This window comes from Sinocyclocheilus rhinocerous, unplaced genomic scaffold (assembly GCF_001515625.1).
Source record: "Sinocyclocheilus rhinocerous isolate Xijiao unplaced genomic scaffold, SAMN03320098_v1.1 scaffold905, whole genome shotgun sequence".
NCBI classification, from domain to species: domain Eukaryota; kingdom Metazoa; phylum Chordata; class Actinopteri; order Cypriniformes; family Cyprinidae; genus Sinocyclocheilus; species Sinocyclocheilus rhinocerous.
The window spans coordinates 212,184-239,565 of NW_015659390.1; the positions used below are offsets into that span (position 1 = coordinate 212,184).

General features: G+C 37.9%; 2 protein-coding genes across 4 annotated transcripts in view; one reads left to right on the top strand and one right to left on the bottom strand.

Moving 5' to 3' along the window:
- LOC107723734 (HBS1-like protein) overlaps positions 1 to 9,045 on the bottom strand; it is a 31,548-nt gene extending 22,503 nt beyond the window's left edge. Inside the window, exons 1-5 of one of the 3 annotated variants that reach the window (XM_016532442.1) lie at positions 8,875 to 9,045; positions 8,302 to 8,367; positions 7,766 to 7,900; positions 5,944 to 6,153; positions 2,205 to 2,222 (exon numbers count right to left, since the gene is read on the bottom strand). In XM_016532442.1, the coding sequence (XP_016387928.1) occupies positions 2,205 to 2,222; positions 5,944 to 6,153; positions 7,766 to 7,900; positions 8,302 to 8,367; positions 8,875 to 8,917 (472 nt within the window). In that variant the 5' untranslated portion in view covers positions 8,918 to 9,045. Of the gene's footprint in view, positions 1 to 2,204; positions 2,223 to 3,109; positions 5,313 to 5,943; positions 6,154 to 7,765; positions 7,901 to 8,301; positions 8,368 to 8,874 lie in introns of those variants that run through there. The other 2 variants (XM_016532444.1, XM_016532443.1) reach the window with 2 other exon arrangements.
- Positions 9,046 to 10,749: 1,704 nt separating this feature from the next.
- On the top strand, positions 10,750 to 25,571 carry LOC107723715 (transcriptional activator Myb). The gene is made up of 15 exons (XM_016532425.1): positions 10,750 to 10,759; positions 14,927 to 15,063; positions 15,652 to 15,723; positions 16,397 to 16,489; positions 16,920 to 17,140; positions 17,222 to 17,447; positions 20,092 to 20,160; positions 20,496 to 20,600; positions 20,888 to 21,079; positions 22,157 to 22,281; positions 22,456 to 22,567; positions 23,109 to 23,231; positions 23,491 to 23,574; positions 23,675 to 23,776; positions 24,172 to 25,571. Exons 1-15 carry the CDS (start codon positions 10,750 to 10,752, stop codon positions 24,283 to 24,285), a joined length of 1,785 nt encoding a protein of 594 aa, XP_016387911.1. The 3' UTR covers positions 24,286 to 25,571.
- The last annotated feature ends 1,811 nt before the right edge of the window (positions 25,572 to 27,382 follow it).

Below are 27,382 nucleotides of genomic sequence, written 5' to 3' on the forward strand. Positions count from 1 at the left end.
TGCCGTCAGCGCAGCTGAAGAGTTCTGTGTTCATCTTTACGGATTATGATTATAATGAAAGAGTTTTTGTTTTTTGATTTGTTTTATTTCGTTAAGTAGTAATTTAAAGCTTTCTATAGATATATTTATCATGTCTGTGAGGCATGTATTCGCTGAGTTTCGGTTCATTTTTGTGAAGCGCTCCTGTTGAAGAAGAGACGGCAGCAAGCGCATCATGTTTGATTTCTTTATTTTATAAAAGCACAATGTTTTGTTGATATTGTGAGTGCACACAAATAAAAGTAGACCCTTTACAGTTACGAATGATGTATTACTCTTACCTTTATGAGCAAAAATGACGGTGTATCCACTGAAAAAAAATGCAAGTGCTCGCGCTGGCGTCTCTGTGTCCTGCAAAGCGCGCTTCAGCTTCCACTCTCTGCGCAAACTATTGGATACAGCGCACATTTATCTAGGTTTTAACGTTTAAACATTGTTATATGCTTGAACTGTTTTATATCTATAGATTTTATTTTAGTCAAGTCGTGATGATTTGAGAAGGCTAAATTGATCAAGCATATGCTCACTGTCTGCCGCTGGCCGCTTGGTCGTTACTTTAAATGCGTAACGTTAATTAGGCTATGTGAGTACTGCTCATGTCTGAAAATAATATATGAAAAACAAAATTATTTTACATAAAAACATTAGGCTATAGCTTATATTTATTTAGTACATTTGTAAATTAATGTAAAAACTAAAACGAATTGTAAAACTGAAAGTATTTTTTTTAATTGTGTTCAGCACGGTGGGCCGCATTTGAATTCGTGACGGGCCGCGGGTTGAGAACCACTGGTCTAGACCCTGAATATAAGATGACCGTGTTTTTTCAGATGGATTTCCAAGAAAAAAATATCGTCTTATATTCGGGACAATACGGTACTAGTTTTTTACTTCATAGAAAAACCAACCATGTCTCTATGATATTCAGACCCTTTGATATGACTTAGGTTCCTACTACTTACACCTATGGGATTGCATCACTCATTTTACCATCCGTCAGATGAAAATAAATAAATAAATCTTAGTAGCACAAACGGTTCAGGACGATTTGATGCCAAACTTTAACTTCTAGCATTTAGGGTTTGTTCAAATCTGCAACTCCAAACTAATAAACCTAACCATCAATTCTCATTCTTACCTTTAGCTAAATTAAATAGGTATAGAGATTACTGTATATGAAACCTCTGCAGGTCTTCAGTCTAATTTGGGTAAAATCATCTCTAGTTCTACTGACAGGATTCAGGGGAGAGCAAAGTATGAGAAAACAAGAAACAATCTGCCAGAGAAAGAGAAAAAGAAAACTAGCTACAAATTATCTTTATTGATGCTCTCAAATAGGGTCAATAACCTCTCTCGTTCTCGCTCTCTGACCAATCTATGTAGTGCTGCACGTCTCGCAGCACAGGCACAATGACATATCACCATTTCTGCAAAAGCCACAAAGTGCAAAAAAGGGAGAAAACGTCAAAGAGCAGTAACACGGCCAGCTGTAAACCAGTCACTCTTTCCTGTGTGGGTGGCAAATGCAGGCAGAGAAAACAGAGAGGGGGAAATAAGGGATAGATGACTTGAGGTGGTCAGATGGCAAAGAGATAGAATTTGCAAAACAGAGTGAAAGACAGCAAGTGTGAAAGGTGAGATGCACCATGCTTTTCAAACACAGGCCTTCACCCACGCTTGGCTCGGCAAACAGAGTTAACAAGAACACGTGAGAAAGAAAGATTAAAAGTCTGTGCAGTCAAAGCATCTTAACAGTAAAACAGGATTTTTACATTTTCTGAAGAAAAGAGTGGACGCTTGCCCATGCAAAACTCTAGCACCATTGTCTTGCTAGAGTTTTCCAGATGTTTGCCACGGAGTTGCTAAGAACATTTAAAGAGGTTATAAAGTTGCTGCCTAGTGTTCCAAGTTAAAAGAGCCCATCAACAAGATATTCTGGTCTCTAGATATGGCACAGGACCCTCCTTTTAAGTCTAGGGGATTTTCACCAGTTTAATTATCCGCCAGATGCAAAATCATAACTGCGATTTCTTAGAAATGTAAAAACACACCTTTCCTTAAACTGCAAGATCTCATTCATGTGTGACCCAAACTATGCAGGAAAGGTTACACATCAAAGTTTATTATTTAAAGGTTCACACAAAAGAAAATTGTCGTTTACTCACCCTCATGTTGTTCCAAACCTGTATGACACAAAATTTTGTTCATAAAATGAAAGTCAGTGTTTGGACCCCATTGACTATTATTGTATGGACAAAAAACAGTTCTTCAAAATGACTTATTTTGTGTTCTGCAGAGGAATGGAAGTAAATGATGGCAGAATTACATACATACAGCACCACTAGTAATTTTGTGTGCATTTAAATGAAGAAATTCTGTGAACATTTAAACCCAACAAGAACTGTCAGTGATTAAATGTTCAAAACTTTTTGGCTCTTAATTGACTCTTCTAGTTTATTTAGGCTTAACTAAGTCTAATTCACTAACAATCCCAATGAACACCCTTCTTTTCAAGTGATTATCAGATTGAAAACTGGTTTTGGTGACCAGGTCAGTGTGCAATGAGGAAATAAAGTCAATCTAAATGTGCACAGGGTGTGTGTGTTGAGTGTTTTCAGACCATCTTCAGATCTGTGCATCATCTCCCATGGTGGATGGTCTACCACAATGAAAGCAAAGCCTTTGTAAAAATCTCTTCCAATATGCTCTGGGCGTGTTAACACCTTTATGTGGCCACAAAGACTCTCTGTTTTATATGTTCATATGCGCACACACACACGCAGTCAAGCAGACACACGTAAGTAATAAACACCACAAGTTAACACACCCTTTAAGGTGAGCAAAAACAAGCTCAGCCTCAACACACACATCAAGTTCCCCTCCACCCCCACATATTCACACACACCTCAACATCAATCTCAGAAATGAAACTGGAAAATCTTTATTTCAGAATATATACAAAACGTCAGGCCCATGGCCACAACAGTCACTTATTATTATTATTATTATCAGCGCTTTAAAACAAATTAAAAAGGCAGCAAATGATCAAAACTGAATTGAAAAAAATCTGAAAATGTGTATCGAACTTTTATTATAATAACTAAAATGCACTTTTACAGCGCTGCGTGTCAAACACGTAATAGGAAAAACTCCAGGTGTCCCCAAACCCAAATGTCTTCCCTCTTTCTGTGTTTGTGGTAAACCAGCACTGCACCTCATTTCAAAATGCAGCAAAACAGATGTAGAGAGAATCTGTTGTTTTTTCATTTATTTTTGCACTGTATCTGCTCCTGTATTTTCTTTTTTGCTTTGTAGAGCGACTCTAGAATTTCAGCATAATTTGTCAAAATGTCATAAAACTACATAATCAAGTACAAAAATACATATTTAGCTTAATGAACCATTTAAAAAATTCTGAAAATATGAAAATCCAAGTGAAAAATTCAAAATATTAAAGACTTTAAAAGTAATACTCAATTACTATCTGAGGTTGTGATGCTTCAGACAAAAAAAATGTAATGGTGTAGTGTAATGGTGTAATGTGTGCAAAAGTGTAATGGTTAGCTGTAAATAAATATACAACATTCGAAAATACAAAAGTATAAAGTATTATTTGGGTAATGAAGTAAAATAGCAGTCTTAGTGCTTTAAATAATTTCAGGGCTCAAATGTACAAACCATCTGAGTGCTGACTTATGACTGACATCTGAAAGTTCATATTTTCCTAAATTTATAAATGCTAATCTATTCAGTTCATTCTATATACACTACTATTCACCATTCAGTCTGACAACTTCTCGATATAGCCTTGCTCCTTTAAATTATGGCCAAAAATGTGGCTGTGACATGCAAAACATAAAATGAACCTGAGCTGCAAAATACCCAGAGATTTTTAAGAGAGATTTAAGTTTGGGAGATGTTAAAAATGTAGAGAAAAAGGTGTTTCTCAAGTCAGTCTCGAGTAAAAGCTTTTCTCTGATTCGCTTTAACTATGTCATCCGGAGAGGGTGTGTCAAAAGAAAACGGGGTGATGTGATGGAGAGGTGGACACTGCACTCGTTCTTTCACTCTCTCCATCTGTCTGCTGTATAAGAAAGCATTATGTGTCGCTTTAATGCACTGGCACTTCTCGTTTCTCACACGCACACACATTGCTAATGCAAAAATAGATTGTTTAGCAAACACACGTTTTTTCTGACTGGCGGAGATGCGGGTAAAACTCAACAGGGTTGGCGAACGACCATCGGGAGATGTTTGGGACATGAGTGCGCTAAGATCGACGCTCTGATTTAAGCTAAGTGGGCGGGGCTTATGTACAGCCACTGCAGATTTGTTTGATGCTTGATGCTTAGACCCATTTTCACTCTTAAGCGATGCAGTGCATGTTGGGAATTGCAGACCAAGTGACGCTTGGTGTTGGGACATGAGATTGGACAGGGATGGTGCCTCTGAAAAGCCAGGAGGAGCATTTGCAGCAGATGTTCGGATAGGCTTTTGATTGTTTTGAGGACAAGTTGTATGCGAATTATGTGTGTTTTGGAGTCCTGGCAAACTGTCATAGAGTTTGGGACTGTTGTCCTGATGCTCCTGGATCAGCTCAGCCAATGAAAGGCTTCCAGAGCTCTTTGCTTGCCCAGGTACTCCCAACGGTCCACTGCTTTGCAGGACAGTGCTCAAACTTCCTAACGAGACAGGAAGAGGGGCAGATGGCTTGGAATCCTGTAGCGCTAGGCTACTGAGAGAGCAGGTTAAAAGAGATGAGGATGTCGCACCCAGACCAGCTGGGACAGATGTGCCCAAAGAGAGACCAGAAGAGAGTGTCGCACTAGAACCAACAGACAAACCAGACATAGGTGGGACACTAGGACCCTGAGAGAGCACTGCAGAAAGTGGGGCAGCAGGACCAAGAAAAGAACCAAAAGGACTGGTAGTGAGAAGAACTGTGTTATCCAATGAGAGACCAGTGGAGGGAATTAGAGGAGGAACATTTGTACACTTCGGTTCATGCTCCGCTATTAATTGCGCCAGTGAACTTTGCCCTAAAGTAGACCGTCCACCATCACTACCTAAATTCTGAGACAAAACCTCTTTTAAATGGTCTTTTCCCAAACTTCCCAGACCAGGGGGAGGATTTAGAGCAGCAGGTATGGACTTGTTTGGGTCAGGCATGGCTAACAGATCACTGAGGTTGTAAGATTGTTCTCTGCCTTGTTTGCATGAATGTGCACTTGATACAGTCTTAGTACTATTGTGTGAGGGAGGAAATAAGGATCCTTACCTTACGAGGGCCAATTGTAGTCAAAGAGTGCAACCGAGAGGATGAGGAAGGTGATCGAATTTCATTGGTTAGCCGAGACCACAGAGAAAGCAAGAAAAAGGCAATACGTTATACACTGTAAAATTAAGGACATCAGCGATTAAAAAATAAAAAATGTTATCAATTGAAGCATAGAGAAAAATTTGTACCTTACATTTTTATATTTTATAATTATAAGTTAAAGATGAAAGGTGTCCTTCTTTAACATTATAATTAATTTATACACATAATAAATATTTGTATTAGTAGTATTTTATCAAATTAATACTTTTTAAATTTATTTTAATGTATTATTATTATTTATAGCCTCCAACACTGAAAAAAAATTAGGTTCTCCCCTGTTTTGGAAAAACCCTGGAATTTAGCATTTTCCCCTGAGACCTCTTGCCAACTTTATGCGTGTTTTTTTTTCTATCTGTGGTTTTGTTGGAGTGGTTTTCATTTTCATTTTAGATTAAAATACATAATAGGGCACATTTTTAAGTGGAAGTAACACAGATATATTCTGGGTAGCTAATGGCTATAAGGGTGTGTAGTGTTTTTTGGTGGTGTGTATTGGTTTTGGGTGGAAGGGCGTGTTTGTGTACCTTTCTGTGGTGCAGCTGTGGTGATAGGCTCGGGCTGTGGGTTGGTTCTGGCTGGAGGGGCGTGTGCATTGGTGTTCTCCTCAGTTAGAATAAAATCAAGGGCTCTTTGAGGGTCACAGTCATATTTCAGAGCTGCCTGAGTCAGTGTGGAGTCTGGAATTGAATCTCCCAGCACAGCTCTCATCTGATCCAAACAGGAATACAACCGACCTGTCACAAAACACAAACAAACAGGAAAATAAGGATGATAAGGATGATAACTGATACAAAAGATTCCCAATGCAATGTTAACATTCCTCAAAACTGAATCTGGATTTTGGACAGGCACAAAATATTATATGAATGAATATCATCAGTATAAAAACACAATTGTTTTTGTTCATACAAAGCCTGGTTGGAAAGATAAGATGCTTTTCTTTAAAACTTTATATTCATCAAAAACCCCCAAAAATGTGTCAAGGTTTCCACAAAACATATTAAGCGGCACAACTGTTTTCAACATTGATAATAATAAGAAAAGTTTCTTGAGCGGTAAATCATCAAAACAATGATTTTTGAGGATCATGTGATATTGAAGACTGGAGTAATGTCTGCTGAAAATTAAGTTTTGCTATCACAGGAATAATTACATTTTAAACATTAAATTGCAATAATATTTAACTTATTTTACTTTTTTTACTGTACTTTATAACAAATAAATGCAGCCTTGGTGAGCATAAAAGACTTTTTTCAAAAATATTTAAAAACTTTTATTTAAACAATCTGCTAGTTTTTGGGTTGTCTGAACAAACTAGTTGTTTAACCTGTCTTAAGGAAGCTGGTTAAGTTGATGTAGTCCACCAGACCCTAATCAGACGCATTTATTAGAGATACAACAGTGCAACACTTCTATAGGGCAACTGACAGAAACTCACCAAATATATACTGTAAGTTAAATAACTATTTAATCTTTATTTCCACAACAAAAACAAACCATAGTTCTCACAAAAAAGAGAGTAACTTCTCTGGGTGTGTGTCCATGGTGTGTGTTTGTGCGCGTTCACTTGGATGGGTTAAATGCAGAGCACAAATTGATAGAATGGGTTATCATACTTTGCTACAAGTCACGTCACTTTTCACTTTGAATTACATATACTAACACGAACAATTCGATATGCGATACGATATTGCTTAAAGTGTGTAAAATCAATTTCAACTATATTTTAAAATATTTAAAAATTAAAATTATATAACCAATTTGTTTCACATTCTTTCTTGGAAAAGAAAGAAAAGGAGGAGATGCTAAAGACGAATCAACTCGGTGTTCGCGTGCCGTCTGAAACGCGTCTCTGTGTGTGTGTGCGCGCTTTGCACGTGTGCGGCAGAACTGAAGATACGCTGTGCGAGATGCACCAAGAGCTTGTAACACTCCAAAGAGAAAGGAAAATTTGAAATCACATCATATGACCCCTTTAACTCTTTTTTAATGGCAAGCAATTCTCTGCTATATGCGTCGAACTAAAACTTTGACCTTTTGCAACGTTTTGATTTAAGTAGCCTATTATTAAAGTTATTCAGATATCGTACGCCCTTGCGATATGCATATTGCAATATTTACATTTGCTATATTTCAATATATCGTGCAGCCCTACTTCATTGTGAAAGTCTATAGTAGCAACAGGCCTAACTTTTAGACTATCTGCCCTCTAAAATCCTCTTTGAGAAGTTGCATCTCTATATTCAACCCCTTTAAAGGCTTACTATTAAAAATATTAAATCTAAAAGACTTACTAGCCAGCTAGTCAACTAAGTGGCCATCTTAACCCATAAAGTCAGTGTGTACCTTGTTGTAGTGGGTCTAGTGTGCCTGCAATGGTGGGAGATGTTGGCATCTCCTCTTCCTCATATTCTGCCTCTTCCAGGGTCTCTACATGTCGAGCCTGCCTTGAGTCTTGCCGTGAGTAGATAAACTGTGCAGCTATGAAAAACATAATTTCACAAACATCTCCATAACAGACAAAACTTAACAACATTATTATACAGCTATTTATTCAACATGTTAATGAATATGGGATTTTTTATTTTATTCAAAAAATAAAAAAAGACAGGCAAATGGTGTATTTTCATAAATGGCATTGCAATGGGTCATAGAATCCAGTAAAATTAAAAGGTTACTGGGTTCAAACCGAATCTTTTTATCAACTTAATCAAGCAAATATGACCAAAATGATATGCAAATTATAATTAAATAAACAAATCTTCAAACTAAAAATATAAACTACATTAGAAACGTTTTGCAATTGGGCTTTATGGCTGATCTAAATGACGGGGACACTCATAATACAGAATTTATACATTTATTTAATACTAAACACAAACCAGTGGCAGGAGAGATGCAGTAGTCATCTTCCACTGACTGCCCGTACATGTCATCTTCCTCAAAGTCTATGAACAAGGAAGAAATGGAGACAATTCTGTTATATTCCCAGTTAGTTAAAGCAATCCCGCTGCATCAACAAACAGAAAAGCATTGATGGACCCTAAAAAATCTTTGCTTAGTCAGCCACTCCACCTGAAGCCATGCAAGAAAAGTTATGAACAAAACTGACAGTCAAAAGGCACAAATACAGGGTTGAAATAGAGTAAAATGTATTAAATCTTACAGGAAAAAGAAACCAGATGTTATTTTGTCTTATATAAACTACAAAGCTGATGTGTGCTGACCAAAATATATATAAAAAAATACAAAAGCCAGATGTAATGTAATGTTGGCTGTGTTTACTATTACTAGAAGCTACTATCTGAGTTTAAAAGCACAGAACTGAAACAGTGACACGATAGCAATCTGTCATAATCTGCAGCACCGAACACTGTATAAATAAACCAGCTAACTAGCAACCATACAGGCCTCTTTACACAAAAGCGGTTAAATATCATATTCCTCCAATATACCTTCGTCGTAGTTATAACCTCGGACATTCCTGTGACGGGACATTTTTTGTTCGACGGCTTTCTTTCACGTAAACAAAGTACGCGAGGCAAGAAATCAATTGTCAGTGTAAAGTTTAGACATGCGTCTCACTCCACTGCCGCCATGTTGACGGCCATCGCAAACAGGAGACACGCGCATGCGCAGTGAGAAAATACGTAGACTTCGTAGAAGTACATTAAAGTTTAGATTCTGAAAGCCTCTAAAATTCTACGAAGGAGATTCGAGATTAAACAATTATGTTTTTAATGAAAGCAGTAATTTTATAACTTGAATTTAGGCGGATATTATTGTTAACATGCTAAGTTTCGAACATTTTCATTTTAGACGTATATTTAGACAGCTGAATTATTAACAAAAGTGTAAAAAAATACTTTTTCAAACGTGAATTTAAAAATTAAAACACTGACGTGTGACAATGTGTAGCCTGTCAAACTAAATTTATGACGAGATTATTTTACAGTTGCGTGACAGTTGGGGAACCACTGTCAATGGGTTTTCCGAATATAGGTAGCCTATCTATAATGTGTATATGTTTCACTTACTGTCATGTGTTTAATTGATCTTTTGACCTCCATACAGCTGCCCAAGTGGAGAAAAAAATCCCCTGTAAAGTTTATCTGTCCTTGGAACACAAGACTCAGCAGCTGCAAAACCTACTCCTGGAAACCACCTTCAATCTTCCTCCTCCTCTCTGCTGTATCAGATTTTTTTAGGATCTTGATATTTCAGTTTCAGTACTTTACAATGACCCTAAAACTGGGGAGGAAAATCAGCTTAGTTCCCTGTTCATATCTTCTAAATTACCATTCATACTGGACTATAGGAAACATCGGGTGAATTATCTAAAATATAAAGGAGAGGATATAGGAGTTCTGGTTAATGGTAAATTAATTTGATTACTATTTAATGTCTTACAAGTCAGGAATACTGAGGTAATGTATGAATGTGTTGTTCTGTACATCAGGTAGGTACAGAAACATAATGAGAGAGATTTAACCACAGTCACTAATCTCACTGTTTGTGCTAAATAGGTTTCATTCACATCTGCATGACATTTAAAACTTTTGAGTACATGTCTAAATTTAGCTTAAAAACACACTCAGCACTGCAGCTATACAGATGCTTCATGGTTTCTTAGAGTGACCCAGTTATATCAAGTCTACATGGGTTGCGAAGACATGGGTGGGAGGGGTTCTTTCCATGTGCAAAAAAAGCAACCCAATCTCAGCTATGTCATGGGGTGGTGATTTTATATGAATTTATAATTTTTATGGGAAAAATGTAAGCATGAAGGTCCACCCCTTAACCAAACTGCAGTGGGATATAAGCAGATTGTACAAAAATGTATGAATGAGATTGTACGAATTCATGCGAATTAGCCATCAATTTGCCAAAACTTTAAAAAGCTATGAATTGCATGAGAGTGTGTTGGAAAAAGAGCCTCAATGCATGACATGGGTGGGAGGGGTTCTTTCCATGTGGAGAAAAATCAACCTGATCTAATGAGGAAACGTAACTTTTATGAGGTTGCAATTTTGTATGAATTTGTACAATGCGATTCATACGGATACATACAATTTTTAGTAAAAAACGTAAACATGAAGGTCCATTTTGAAAAAGATTCAATGCATGACATATGCATAACTACTTTGTGTTTTCTTGCTATTGTTGACAAGGTAAACTAAACTAAACTAAGGTAGCAACTAGTAGAAGACAAAACAGGAGATAAACATTTGACTGACCCATGATTCACCTCCGGTGTGGTATGTGTGTGCGGTGGGGGATGTTTCATTCACTGCATCTTTCTAAAATGTGTTACCCACAGGTTGTGTATCATGGTGGAGGGTGAGTGGGGGGGGACAGGAATAACATTTATCATTTTAATAAGGCCTTAAACACAGGTCAGTCTCACACATCATTAAGTCTGTAGTCTGTATGTGGTGTCTGTTTCCAGACTGACTCACAAATATTTTGAGGTCACAAACATACTGCAATGGAAAACTGTGCACTTTAACATCATCATGCAGATGCACTCACATTAAGTGATTCTCCTTGTGCATTTGATGTTTGTAGAAGCCTCAGGAGAGTGCAGTGAGACGAATCATCCAGTTAGTTACTGCATTTTACTCAGAAACCTGTCAGGACCTTACAGATGAGCAATGCTCTTGATTAATGCTATATTTCATAAATAACTGCAATAGTAGTGATAATATTAATAGTATGTTTTAATAATATATTATTATTATTATTAATAATACTACCCCAGTTGAAATTTATTGCACATTTTTCCAGAGTAGCCTAGTTAACTCTGATTGGTCAATCTTGGCACTCTGCAGTCAAATATTTTGACTTATAATGTGAACAACATAAATTTAAATATTGTAAAGGTAGTTTTAGATTCTGCTGGGCTTGATATTATGTTATTTACGCAATGCAATCCATACATTTTTATGTGTGGCTATTATTGACACCACAGCAAATAGTGACATGTTGAAGTTTTGATCTGTTGTGTAGTCATAAATCACCTGCTACCTCATCATAGGGAAGTAGACTACTGAAATAAAATGTCGCCTGTGTTAGTGTTTTCTCTTTTAATGAAGCACCCCCGCAATAACCCCTCCTTGTTCTGCAATGGAATGGATGGATGAGCGCTCTCAGCAAGCGCGCAGACACTACGAGCTCTGCTGAGCACGTGAGCGTCAGTGGTCAGAAACAATGGCTCGCGCTGACCGATATGATAAGTGACGGTCACAATATGCCAACCAAGTGAACGCAATGAGCAGACAACCTATAAAACAAAACATATAGACCACGAACCTCAAGAGTGTGTGACAGAGTGAGTTTGCTGGTTACCCTCCTCGATGATTATGCAATTACGCAGACTATCACATGGCAACAGGTTGGACTTGTTGGAGAACTTAAACAAGCTGCACTACTTTTCCATCCAGACAAATAACCTATCTGACTGTGACTTTCAATAACAAAATGTGCCATATGCCTATGTATTGTGTAACGTGACGCAAAGTGAAATTATTAGCAACCCAGAGGTGGTACATTTCTGGAAAAGGAAAAGCGAAACCGTTTTAACCCGATGAAAGCGAGAGAAGTGGGGGAAAAAAATAATTAAAAGGAAATAACAGAACATCACATATCAAGTTGTTTTCTGGGCAGTTGGTTCTCAATAACTGAACACCTGCATATTTGGAAAGGGAACTTTAAAAAGTACAGGCTACGGCAATCTAATGACATAAAATGAAACATGTAGCCTAATTCGTTCATCTTTACTAAAATACTCTGTCATTACTAAAATATTCTCTCAGTGTTTTCTGCACTGATAGGCTATTAAGATACAACTTCTGAATTCACATTTCGAAACATAGGGAGACGGTGCGGTCCAATGCTTTAAAAAATGACTCGTATGAGTCGGTTCGTTTTAGTGAATCAAAAACATACGGGGCCCCTGCGAAGTTCGATTCCTGAACGAATGATTCCTATAGTTCTTTTTAGTGAATCAAAAACACTGAATCAGTTACTATCCTCATATCCCACTAAAGCATCGTAAAGCATCAATCAAACAATTAAATCAATAAATTAAATAAAATGAATCAAAGTTAATTGCCGGTTGTTCATATGATAACGTGTTAAAGATACACATTTTACGTTTTGCTGTAATCATTGGTATTTTATAGAATTTAATAAAACGTGATTTAGTTTTTTATTATTTACAGATCTGCATTTATGGTGCTTCTAAAATGTCTGGTAAAAGTCACAAAAATCTTGGTTTGCAGAGAGCACGTTTTGAAAGAATAGTGTTAAATGTATTTATTTGTTATACACTCTGTTAAACTATGATCTTATCATTTTGCAAATTAAATAAGAATATTTTTATTATATTTTTCACCGTTTTTCATCTTCAAGAGGGCTCGCGAACCAGAGGAATCTCGAAATTTCTCTACGATTCCATCACTCACTATAGGACAGCCTCAGTACCGCAGAAACAGCGCTGGGTAGAGGATGCCCGGACCCCTCACGCTCTGTTTCCACCTGTTTGCCCAACTTTCACTCCCACTCAGAGTCCACATTGTACTCTATGAAACCCGCTGCCACCCCTCCCTGTCTTTTTACCTCGAAAAACACAATATAATTGTTCCAAAAGAACAACAGTGAACGATTAGCGCGGACCTCTCCCTCAAAAGGCGCTCTGATGTCTGAATAGTAGAGCGGTTGTGCGCATGCGCAGAACCCGAGGCGCCAAATTTAGCGGGAGGGAGAGACAGCCCTAGCTTTGTCTGATGGATCTGTTTACAATATCGCACACTCCGTAGAGAGCTTAATATCGGCACTTCCTCCTCGAAGAGGAGCTGACAGCACTCCACTTCAGCACACTTGAGCCGAGCGCACTCACCATCACTTCTCCAACTGTTACCCTCCTCTTGAGCAGCGGGATGGCGAGGCGGCACAGACACAGGTAAGTTTTAAGAGTTACGCATTTTGATGAGAACTTTGATGAGCGCATGTATTTCCTTTATATTATGAGACTGCGCTCCACAGCCACACGCGGGCATTTAGACTCAAGACTAGCTAGACAGTTCGTGCTGACAGCATTACATTTACTATGCATGCTCAGAAGTGGAGTGCTTGTATTTAGTTGCATTTTTACAGACGCACTCATCTCTCCGCGGAATAGTTGTTTCTTCTGGTTGCGCCGCGCCGCGATGAACAGGTGGATGGCATGTGCGCTCTCCGCTCGCGCCAGCGCGGTGGTCTCGCGCTCGTGTTCATTTAAATTTTCATTCATTCACCTGCGCGTGCAAATCCGCTGGACAGGTTACGGTGAGATCCGGTACTTCCCCAAAGAATACACACTCGTTATGATTCAGAAACAATGGACGAGAGGCACAGTGTCAGCGGCGACGTAGTGTGACTGAAAAATAGCGGGCGATTGCAGAAACATCTCGGCATGTTCTCGTGTAATTTTTTTTAACTGTTCACCAGTTTTTTTTTTTTCATGGAGGTAATCCAGCATTATAACGTTTGGATTAATTTTGAGATTATATGTAAACCGGATGGATTATATTCACTGAGTTTTCTAAATCCGCTTTACAGTTGTCGGATTTGGAATAACTAGTATTATAGTCTTAAAGGGATAGTTCACCACAAAAATGAAATACTGTCATCATTTACTCACCCTCATGTTGTTCCAAACTACCATGACTTTCGTTTTTGCGTCGGACGAAAAAGAGATTTAGGGAGAGCATGAGGATCTGACAGCTCGGCCACCGTTTACTTTTACTGCATCTTTTTCCCATACAATGAAAGTGAATGGTGACAGCGGCTGTCATGCTACGTAATCTTTCTGTTTGAAGAAATATTAGACAGGATGAAAAAAGAAAATAGCTTAACATGAGGGTGATTTTTGCATGCACTCTCCTTTAAGTTTGTTTCAAATTTTAGAGCTATCATGCATGTGCTTTTGTAATAAATAAATTTTTAACAAGCTCAGGCAACAGGTTAAAAATAACGCATTTGTTATATTGGTCACATGAGATGATAATGGTAAACTCATATTTAGACTGATATTTAAAAAAAAATTCCTCTGAATACGGTTTCAGCCACAGCTAGACTATTTTGACAAATATTTAAATTCACATGTACAGTTAGTCAACAACCCTCAATGCACACTAAAATGAAACCGTATCTATTTGACTAGTATTTTTTATTTTTTTTTATTTCAGTGAGCTAGGTGCGTTTTGAGTTTTACATTTCCAGTTAAATACTTGTAGTCAAGGAAGTGAGCAATCATCTTAATCTTTTGTTTTAAGCACTGGCATTAAGGATAAATATGAGGTTTAAAAGTACATAAACACACATACACCTGTGGCACAAAGGCCAGGAGAACATTGTTCTCCACGTCTGCTTGTGCTCCATCCTGATTGGCCAAGAGCCGGCCAGGTGAGATGGTTTTGACAGTACCTGTGCAGGTCTGAACACGTTCTCTCCATCATGAAACAGTGCCAGTCCACGCACACGCTCACTGTTTCTGCGACGAAGATGATGATGATGTGGAGATTTATGATCATGACTACGATGGTCCTCATGCCAAGACAGGAAAACGCCACCTCGGCAAGACACGCTGGACCCGTGAGGAGGTATGCTAAAACTGTTGTCTGGCTTTGTTTGAGTGCTATTTTTTTGTTTTGATTAACCCTCTGATCCATACTTAAAAAACAAATACGTTTAAGTTCCAATTATTAATTATTTTTATTATTACAAATTAATAATTACAAATGAATATTGATAATTTATTATTATTGATTTATTATTATTTTTATTGTATTTTATTAATTTTGATAAAATACAAAAAATTAAGAATACAAATTTAAAAAAGACATTAAAACATATTTTTATATGTATGAATTTATATTTAATTATCTTATATATAGTTCAAAGTGGGTCTTGCACCCACTAAGCTAAAGATTTTTTGCACCTTCATGATATTTACATGTATTGGAGTGTTTTTGGCTGTTTTTGTTTGATATTGCATCCTGTGTTTTCAGTAACAAATTAAACACACTGTATTTACATTTAGTTTGACTGATAACCCTTTATTTTTCATGTAGCTTTATGTATTTATTGTTTAATGTAAACATTCATTATTGCTTATTTAACAATGCATTATTCATTTGATTGTGTATTCAATGCTACAGTGTTTACTGTACTTTTTTTTTTTTTTACAGGATGAGAAGTTGAAGAGGCTGGTAGAGCATCATGGTTCTGAAGACTGGAAAGTCATTGCCAGCTTTCTACCTGTGAGTGTGTGTGTTTGTGTCTATGATTGTTTAAGTGTGCGTCCATGTATGCAGCTTGTGTATTTAGGCTTTAGGGGGTTAGGTTAGGTTAGGTTATGTTAGGTGTAGTGTTTTATATATGTGCATTTGCATGTGAATAGCCAAAGGATCAGGTACTGTAGAAGTGTGTGCACGTTTTGGAGGATTTTGCATAATTGGGTATTCCTCATTGGTTGGCCTAGTTTGGAACAGAGTCAAATGGGGGTGGGGTGTATGGCAGAGTTTCAGAATCCACTGTGCACCTGCATGCACACACGGATGTACAAACACACACAAATGTGCATTCAGGTAGAAACATATGTTCACATATAAATGTATAACATTTCTCAGGCACAAAAACACACAGTACACATGCACACATAACTACGCGCTATATGCAGTCAAAAATCATCTACTTCTAGTTATAGATTTCTTTGCATCAATCTCAAAACATGAACAAGAATCAGAAACTAAAGCTGTTTCATTTCTGATTCACTCTGTGTGGGGTTTCCGAAACACCTGGGATCCTATGCAGAACATTGAACTCATATTAAACTCAACAATTTACTTTAATTCAAAGTACACACCACATTGACAACCTAAAATTAGTTTCCATTGTCTGTTACCTAACTGTAAGTGTGTGTGTGTGTCACAGAATCGCACAGATGTTCAGTGTCAGCATCGCTGGCAGAAAGTTCTCAACCCTGAACTTATAAAAGGACCGTGGACTAAAGAAGAAGACCAACGGGTAAGACATCTACAATTTGACACAAAATAACCAAACCACAAACAATATGTTACCTCGAATAACCAAAATACAGCCAGAGGATTGCAGTTACAAAACCAACTAATCCGCATGCAACCAGGAGAATGTTAAGGGGGAAAATAAAGATCCATTAAGTGGGTGTTGTGTTGTAATGATTAACTGGTGGGACCAGGTGTTTCTCTATTTATCGTCATTTTTATGACCCAGCAGAAGTCATTAGCAGGTGTATTTTGCAGATATTCAGCGTAATACCACTATCTGTATCTGTGTGCAATCCTAAAACACTTATGCAATGTTAGTTCCCTTTCTCTATGGGTTTGTGCTGGGCTGTAATACACCCCCTCTTTCAGCTCTAACCTCCTTTTCCTTTTCCCGCACTACTAACTTCTAACTTTTTCTCTCTCTTTCTCAGGTGATCGAGTTGGTTCAGAAGTACGGCCCCAAACGTTGGTCTGTGATTGCGAAGCACTTAAAGGGCCGGATTGGGAAGCAATGTAGAGAGCGCTGGCACAACCACTTGAACCCTGAGGTGAAGAAGACTTCCTGGACTGAGGAAGAAGATCAGATCATCTACCAGGCGCATGAGAAACTTGGAAACCGATGGGCTGAGATCGCCAAGCTACTTCCGGGCAGGTAAAGAAACGGTACTTACAAACTATATTCTATGCATTTGTATGTGATAATGACAATCTATTGTTATGTTTTTGTCATCAGAACTGATAATGCCATTAAGAACCACTGGAACTCCACGATGCGGCGGAAAGTCGAGCAGGAAGGCTACCTGCAGCTAGCCGCTAAAGTCAGCCCCACTCCGCTAAATAACAGCTACGTTAAATCTCACCTCCTGAACTACAGTCAGACACCGACCAATACATCCATGCCTGCCTCTTCCATGAGCAATCAGTATCCGTACTACTCACTACTGTCTGACTCACAACGGGTATGAGTAACCTTATCTCACAAATGTTTACCTATATTCCTCTGAATACGGTTTTAGCCACAGCTTGACTATTTTGACAAATATTTAAATTCACATGTATAGTTAGTCAGCAACCCTAAATGCACACTAAAATTAAACTATCTATTTGACTATGTCTTTTTTTAATTTCAGTGAGCTAGGTGCGTTTTGAGCTTTACATTTCCAGTTAAATACTTGTAGTCAAGGAAGTGAGCAATCATCTTAATCTTTTGTTTTAAGCACTGGCATTAAGGATAAATATGAGGTTTAAAAGTACATAAACACACATACACCTGTGGCACAAAGGCCAGGAGAACATTGTTCTCCACGTCTGCTTGTGCTCCATCCTGATTGGCCAAGAGCCGGCCAGGTGAGATGGTTTTGACAGTACCTGTGCAGGTCTGAACACGTTCTCTCCATCATGAAACAGTGCCAGTCCACGCACACGCTCACTGTTTCTGTGGAAACCAAAAACATCAGAACAGGTTTCTCTGAGCGTGTCCCCCTGCACCCTAACCTGCCGGCTGTACTGGTTCATCAACTTCAGTTTTGTGTTGACTGTGTTATCGCTTAATTTTTCTACAACGCGTGATAGACGTATGGGGTGAAAGGGTGTTTTTTACATATGTCATCAAACACATCTATCATGTTCATGAGGATCTGCTCCTGTCTTATTTCCTGTCCCCCACTCCCTTATTTATTTTTTCCACAAGGCTGGTAGAGCATCATGGTTCTGAAGACTGGAAAGTCATTGCCAGCTTTCTACCTGTGAGTGTGTGTGTTTGTGTCTATGATTGTTTAAGTGTGCGTCCATGTATGCAGCTTGTGTATTTAGGCTTTAGGGGGTTAGGTTAGGTTAGGTTATGTTAGGTGTAGTGTTTTATATATGTGCATTTGCATGTGAATAGCCAAAGGATCAGGTACTGTAGAAGTGTGTGCACGTTTTGGAGGATTTTGCATAATTGGGTATTCCTCATTGGTTGGCCTAGTTTGGAACAGAGTCAAATGGGGGTGGGGTGTATGGCAGAGTTTCAGAATCCACTGTGCACCTGCATGCACACACGGATGTACAAACACACACAAATGTGCATTCAGGTAGAAACATATGTTCACATATAAATGTATAACATTTCTCAGGCACAAAAACACACAGTACACATGCACACATAACTACGCGCTATATGCAGTCAAAAATCATCTACTTCTAGTTATAGATTTCTTTGCATCAATCTCAAAACATGAACAAGAATCAGAAACTAAAGCTGTTTCATTTCTGATTCACTCTGTGTGGGGTTTCCGAAACACCTGGGATCCTATGCAGAACATTGAACTCATATTAAACTCAACAATTTACTTTAATTCAAAGTACACACCACATTGACAACCTAAAATTAGTTTCCATTGTCTGTTACCTAACTGTAAGTGTGTGTGTGTGTCACAGAATCGCACAGATGTTCAGTGTCAGCATCGCTGGCAGAAAGTTCTCAACCCTGAACTTATAAAAGGACCGTGGACTAAAGAAGAAGACCAACGGGTAAGACATCTACAATTTGACACAAAATAACCAAACCACAAACAATATGTTACCTCGAATAACCAAAATACAGCCAGAGGATTGCAGTTACAAAACCAACTAATCCGCATGCAACCAGGAGAATGTTAAGGGGGAAAATAAAGATCCATTAAGTGGGTGTTGTGTTGTAATGATTAACTGGTGGGACCAGGTGTTTCTCTATTTATCGTCATTTTTATGACCCAGCAGAAGTCATTAGCAGGTGTATTTTGCAGATATTCAGCGTAATACCACTATCTGTATCTGTGTGCAATCCTAAAACACTTATGCAATGTTAGTTCCCTTTCTCTATGGGTTTGTGCTGGGCTGTAATACACCCCCTCTTTCAGCTCTAACCTCCTTTTCCTTTTCCCGCACTACTAACTTCTAACTTTTTCTCTCTCTTTCTCAGGTGATCGAGTTGGTTCAGAAGTACGGCCCCAAACGTTGGTCTGTGATTGCGAAGCACTTAAAGGGCCGGATTGGGAAGCAATGTAGAGAGCGCTGGCACAACCACTTGAACCCTGAGGTGAAGAAGACTTCCTGGACTGAGGAAGAAGATCAGATCATCTACCAGGCGCATGAGAAACTTGGAAACCGATGGGCTGAGATCGCCAAGCTACTTCCGGGCAGGTAAAGAAACGGTACTTACAAACTATATTCTATGCATTTGTATGTGATAATGACAATCTATTGTTATGTTTTTGTCATCAGAACTGATAATGCCATTAAGAACCACTGGAACTCCACGATGCGGCGGAAAGTCGAGCAGGAAGGCTACCTGCAGCTAGCCGCTAAAGTCAGCCCCACTCCGCTAAATAACAGCTACGTTAAATCTCACCTCCTGAACTACAGTCAGACACCGACCAATACATCCATGCCTGCCTCTTCCATGAGCAATCAGTATCCGTACTACTCACTACTGTCTGACTCACAACGGGTACGAGTTAACCTTATCTCACAAATGTTTACCTATTAAAATAACACTATTATTAGCCATAAAGTTAAAACAGCGTTTTGTATGAATGCTGTTTCTCAGTTGGTAATTAATACCTTTTTTTTGCTTGTGTTCAGGTGCCATTTCCACTTGCTGTTCAGTTGAACATCATGAACATTCCTCAACATGGCACTGCTGCTATCCAGGTAACCCAAGAGCAAATTGCTGTTAATTCAGCATGAATGCATTAAATTAAAATAACAGTAAATGTATATGTGTATCTCATTAGTAGACTAATTCAAACCAGAGTATTTTGACAATCATAAAAAGAGTCGTCTCATTTATTTGTGAATCGAACTACACTTGTGCAGTATGTTTTTGAATTGAATACATACATACATATTCACAACAATATGACGTTTTATTTATAGTTTTCATATTTTTTTTAATCTAATTGCTTTCAGTTCAGTATCACAATAGAGGAAAATAGAGCAATAGATTGTTTTGTTCACTTTGCACTGTTTTGATTCCTGTGATACAGAGACACTACAGCGAAGAGGACCCCGAGAAAGAAAAGAGGGTGAAGGAGATTGAGATGCTCTTGATGTCAACAGAAAACGAGCTGAAGGGACAGCAGGCACTACCAGTAAGTGTGTGTGTGTGTGTATGATTAATTGGAGGAAACATCTGGGGGTCTATTTCACATTCTAACTGCTTGGCTAAATGATGCAATTGTGCCTTATCACACCACAAGCTCTGTTTAACTCCTTGTGCAACTCCGAACCCCCTCCCAACACTTCACATCATTCAACTCGACAAGTTCCCTTTCTTTCTGACCGTACTTCCTGCATGCATCCCTCTCTTTATTTTGCTTAATTTCTGTCCTACACCCACAGAGCTTCTCTCTAAATCTTTTCTCGCCCTCTCTCACAGATCTCCATGAGCGGCTACGGTGGGTGGAACAGAGGCTCTTTGACGGACAGCTCAGTTGGTGTGGTGGTTTCAGTCCTGGCTCCATCCCTAGAGCAGGGATGCCTTCCAGAAGAAAGTGCCCATGGCAACACGAACAGCCCAAACAATGACGCCAGCTCCACTTTACCGGAGTTTATTGACGCTATTGATTCGGTAAGAGACCATGAAAGTATCCTAAGTTAGATCTAAAAGGAATGGTTAGCTGATAGCCAGCGTAACCCTCGCTGTCCTCACGTGATCTCGTCTTCTCAGGCCCCGTCTATCTGGGCCAACATACACTCCGATAGGAGGTTTCCTAAAATGGAGGCTCAATCCAATCAGGGTTCACCCGCCCACAGCGATGACAGCAGTGCCCTCACATTTCTTTTCTCTACGCCCAAACATTCAGCCACCAGACACCTGCCTTTTTCTCCCTCTCAGGTAGCCTGAAAACGCTCTACCATAATCAATCAGTCACCCAATAACTCAATCATTGATCATCTGATCACCCTGAATCAATCTCTTCACACTAATACATATCAGTCTGCATAAGTCAACACACATAGGACTCATCTAAAAGTCACGTCACCAAACATAACCCATTTATAGAGCCCATGAGTGTTTCTAGGGTCATAAAGTGTGTGCTAAGAAAAAGATATTAGAGTGTATTACATCAGCTCTTAGTGCTACACTTTTATGACGCCTTAACTCATTTGATCTTTTCAGAATGAGTGTTTAATCAGTGGCACTGTTGATTTTGCTTGTCTTATGATTGGTTGTTTTAGTAAATTAGTTTCCTAGCGATGTCAAACGCTACATAATCGAGACAGCATTTGACTTTAATATCAGAAATCGTTCGGGTTCAGCTCAGTATTGTGCATGAAGGAATGTTGTTGTTTTCTTGATTACCTGGGGAAATTGAAAGAAATCTCCAATGAACACTGGATTATCGATGTACAATTATAAGCATGCAAGCACCTTTTGAATTTCCTCTGACATTTATGTTGCACTTCACAATTTTATGCTTAGCAAATATTTTGCAGTGTTCTTCATTAAATGTTAGTGATGCTCTGATCATACAGTACCATAACAACCATAATACTTTTAGCCTAGAGACAGTATTGTTACTCATATGTGAAACTCAGTTTTTGAAATCAAATTTATGCTGATTTTGACCCCCACACCTCTGAATATTGAATATGTGGTTTTCAGTTCAATATCTGATTGTTGTCCTCTTTTTCTCTGTTGCAGTTCTTTAATGCATCAGTGAGCCCAGACTCAGACAGTCAAAACTTACCTGTCACGTCCTCGCCTGTCTGCTCCCAGAAAGCACTGCAGAAAGACCTTGCTCTTCGGCCTCAGAAGGAAAATGAGCTGTAAGTGTCCATTCCAGTATTCTCTGCATTTATAGTTGCGTTCTTTATGATCCGATATATAAGAAGTTTCCCGTACACATATAAAGCAAAATCCCAAGTTAAATGAAATGATTGAGACTTAATGAGATTAATGTGATTGTAATGAGACACTCACGTGAGTGCCTTCCATTTCAGGTTCAGGACCCCAAACCTGAGGCGTTCCATCATGGAGTGCTCTCCTCGCACACCCACTCCATTCAAATCCACACTGACAATGCAAGACACCAAATACGGACCATTGAAGAGGGTGAGACATAAATTTACATAAAAATTAAATAAAAAGGTCAATTACATAAATTAAATAAAAAATATAATTTATGTCATTATTTGTATTTTAAAATTTATTCATATATTTATGTATTTATTTGTTATTTTACTATTATATATATTTATTATATTATTATAATATCTCATGCTATGGCTGATTAAAAATTCTATACTATTTGTAAAATGTAAAATAAAACACTAAAAATAAAAAACAACATTACTGTACAGTATATTTTTAAGATTTGCTAAAGATTTAACATTATTATTTATTTATATTAATTATATTATTTATTATGGTGTTTTAAAAAATTTACGTGAAAATGAGCGTGCACAATTAAATATCCAATACTATCCAATAAGTTAAAAAGCCTTTAAAAAGAAAATGAGCGTGCACAATTAAATATCCAATACTATCCAATAACTTAAAAAGCCTTTAATATCGGCCAGTAACCGATATAATACCGATATATGGTGCATCACTAGTTTGGAATATTTTATTCAAGACTCTGTTCTGGTTCCAGGCCCATAGTCCTTCACTGGACTCTGGAGTAGTTGGTGCTATTAAACAGGAGCCTCAGGAGTGTGAGATCAGCGTTGGGGGGGTGCACCTGGACCAGCCCCCCCTAAAGAAGATCAAACAGGAGGTCAGTTTGGGATGATGTGGGCCCCTTCATTTGAATACGTCTCAATGTGATATTCAAATAGCTCAAATGTAAGAGCTTCTTGTCTGTAATATATCAGTATGCAGTTGAACTTGTCTGATCATTCTGTGTAAGAGTGGGTGTGTGAATTAGACATTAGATATTATACGCAGGATTATGGAAGTAATATACAGTAATTTATGCATGGTGTATTTGGATGTAGTCAATGATGTAAATGGATCTTATGGATTGGGATCTATAGGTGGAGTCAGCTTGTCTGCAGTGGGAGGGGCAAGATCTCCACACCCAGCTGTTTCCTTCCAGTGGCTCCGCCCACGACATGCCTGTGAGTATTTTGATATCGCTTGTATACGTACGTCAGAGTAAATGTTATTTCTCTGCATTAAGTTAACATTTGATGGCTCTTTTCTCTGTGGAACCTATAGGATCTGTTGACTAGCTCTGTGCTGATGCTTCCAAACGCAGAGAAAACTGAGGATGGACACAAAGCCCAGCTGCCCCACAGACCCATGGGAAGCCCTATGCAGGTACAATATCTACTATCAGAAAGCCCTATATGTACTCATCTGAAACGTATTTGGACATGAATTTTAGTGGATGTATCAGAGTGACCGATATGTAACCAATATGAAAGCAAGCATCCAAATGTAAATTTTGAAATCAAATGTTATTTAACACTTTTTTAATGAAATGTTTTCTTTAAATATGTATTGTTGGTTGGTAAAACTTTAGAGCTCATTTTGTAGTAGTACACATTGACTTTATGACTCCAGGTGCTGAATTGTGCCATAAAATTGTGAAGTTATATTTTATTAGGCACAGAAGTGTTGGCTATGCAAAACCTGACCAATCACTTTCATCTTTGACTTTTTCTACTTCTCTCCATCTTTACTTCCTCTCTCTCTCCTTTGCTCTCTCTCAGCAGTTGAGCACATGGGAACAGGTGCTTTGTGGGAAGACGGAAGAGCAAACGATGCCCTCCGAAGCCACGCACAAATACCTCAGCAATTATTCTTCGCGAGCACTGGTCATGTAAAGAGACAGATAGAATGAGACCGAGACAAATATAGAAAAGGAAGAAGAGTGAAAGAAGACAATCATTCTGAAAAGAAGTAAAAGAGGAACACTCCTACACTTGTGGTACATTATTTGGGAGAGGCTAAAAGCCATTTCGTAGACTGCACAGTCGATGTTAGTCGCCAATGTTTAAGCTGTGCCGTCATTTGATTCAAGCAACCAAAGACATTTTTCATGTTGTGTTTTTCTACCTTTTTTGATTTCAATTTAATAATATTGTATTATATATTTTGTATTATATATGGGAAATGAATTCTCTATGTGGGTTCTAATTTTATGGATTTTAATATAAGGAACAATTTGCAGTAATTTATTATTATTTTGTATTAAGAATAATAATTAGCTACGGTGGGCGCCTTTGCCAGTGTTTGACCCCAGTATTGCTCACTTCTTAATCGCTAAATGTCTGTTAATTGTAAGGAGTGTGTGTCCTCCTAGCATTATCAAAATCATATACACCCAAAACTAGACAAGATTTGTACTCCGTATCTGTGGGTGTCCGACAGAACTGCCCTTGCAGAGATCGTATGTATTTCAACCAAATGCCTAACAGCACTGCTATGTATTCCTGGCCAAAACAAAAAGTGCCCAATGCCTAAAAATGACTTTGCCAAGTTTGAAAATTCAAGTTTGCCTAATGTAGATTTTAGGTGATATATCTAGTGTACAAAGGTACTCTGCCAGTTTAGTAGTGTTTCCATTTCAAAAGCGTTCAAGATCGAAACCACAATGTCGAGCTTTCACTGTATTAGCACTATTTCAGGGTTTAGATCAACTATGCAGAGATTTCAACAGAACAAAAAGTGTTTGGTTTTTTTTCCCCAGTTTTTGTATTCGCTAAATAGGAAAAACAAGGTTTACCAAGCATTTTCAAATCAAGGGTTTAAATGGTCACAAATTTGCCTTTGAGATGATAAAACATTTCTTAATCACGTTTTCATAGACACTTTTTTATGTCAATTTGTAATCAGATTTACACTGGTATTTCTAGTTTTTGAAACACTGAAATGATTGTTGCTTTTATACCTAGTCGGCTTGTTTTTGATATTACAATCAGCCTTTGATACTAAGATTGCAGTGTCCAATCAAAAGCATTTAGCAGTAACGTTTTTGTTATTCGCTGCCTTTTTGTATTAGCTTAAAGTACAAACACTTTTTTTTTACACTGATTATGAACTTTTCATACGTTTTTTTATACAAACTTTTATAACTGCCTTGTAAATAAAGTGTGTTTTGGAAAAAATATCTCTGGCTTACTGGTTTCTTTTCCACTTTGAAAAATTCATTGCTAAAGCCATTGTGTTTAAAAAGTGTGTTGCACAGATGTCAATAAGACCAAAATAAAACTACTGTCAGCATTTGAAGCCAATTTTATTATTTAATCAATTTATTTATTTGAATGAAGTGCTATACAGTGGCCCCAAAAACTATTTGAAGACTTGAAACTATATTATATATAATATAAATATAATATAGTCTATATATATATATATAATATTAATTATATATATATATATACTATATTATATTTATATTATAAATAATTTTTTCTTATTTATGAATAATATATCTTTTGTTTTATAACTGATAACAGAGGCATAGAAATATGTATAATTATTATTAAATGCTTAAAATCTTTTTATTTTTTCAGTAATGCAACTTTAATATTTCTTGTAATAAAATGCAACACAAAAAGTGTTTAAGCTATGTCTTTTTAAATCATTTTTAAATAAAATTGATATAAATAATAAAATAATATATCAAAAGACATTAATGCTTTTTAAGTGTGGCCTACTTAAGCCAAAGTGTATCTAATTACTTTCTGAGGCCACTGTAAGATGGATGATGGATAATTTTGACTTTAATTCTCTTGAAGAAACAACACCACACACCACACAAGTGAATACGGCCATTTTCCATAGACCATTGAACCATCTCACCAAGTGCCATACTCAGTATTTACTCAAACACTTGTGACAGTGAGATAACTATAATTGTATAGTATTCAAATGGTTCTGTATAGCTTGTAACATGAAAGAAATGATAAAGGCTGAATATGAATGGAGAGAATCTGGAATTACCTATTAACTCTCTATCAGGGTTTGTAGTAGGAGATATGCAAATGCCACCAACTGTATTCTCTCAGGCTATCTTAGGAATGCTTTCCCTGAATGCCAACACACTATCACACACATTAGACCACATTAGATACACATTCTATTTGTTCATATGGGTGTGTTGACTGTTTTTGAGGGTGAATTTGAGATCTTTAAGCGAGGTGTTTTGTAGAGCGCTGTCAGTCCCCCAGGGCTTCACACTGATGGAAACACTTTCCAACTCGAGCCCTAACAGATGCTCCCCCACTGTGTGTGTGTTGGTGGGGGTGAGAAAATGAAGTAAAAAAATTAACATTATGGGTTGTATACTAGCATTTGAACATGTATATGTGCATGTTTGTGGTGTAGAAACTCTGCTTGAGTCTCTTGAGGGTATTGCTTTTCCTGTGTGGCTGTTGAAGGCGGAGGCCCGGATCAGACCAGGGCCTAAATTTGCAGCTGCCCAGCTCTCACATCATCCTGACCACCTGCTCGCTGGCCTCCCCACACCCACATTTAACCCAAAAACAAACCAGAGGTGCCAAATATACACGGATACGGCGCTAGAGAAGAGCTGGGGAGCTATTCATGGTTCAGTACACTAGAATAATATCACAACTTTCACCCACACATAACGTTGATGTACTGTAAGAAAGATATGTGTGTTCAAAATAGGGTGGTTTTCTGACAGAAAGAGATGATGATGATCAAATATGAATTACACCGCGCCTTATTATTTTTTAACCACCTAAAAGTTTTTTAGTTAAAATGCTACACGTTTGAAGAGGATGCCCGAAAGGGGAAAGGGAGGTAAAATGAGGGGGAGATGAGAGGAGAAACAGAGAATTATCGTCTGAAAAGAGTTTTGCTACTGTGTCAGCTGATGTCCTTTTGTGCAAGCATCTGTTCACTAAATGTGTGTGTGTGTGTGTGTGTGTGTGTGTGTGTGTGTGTGTGCGC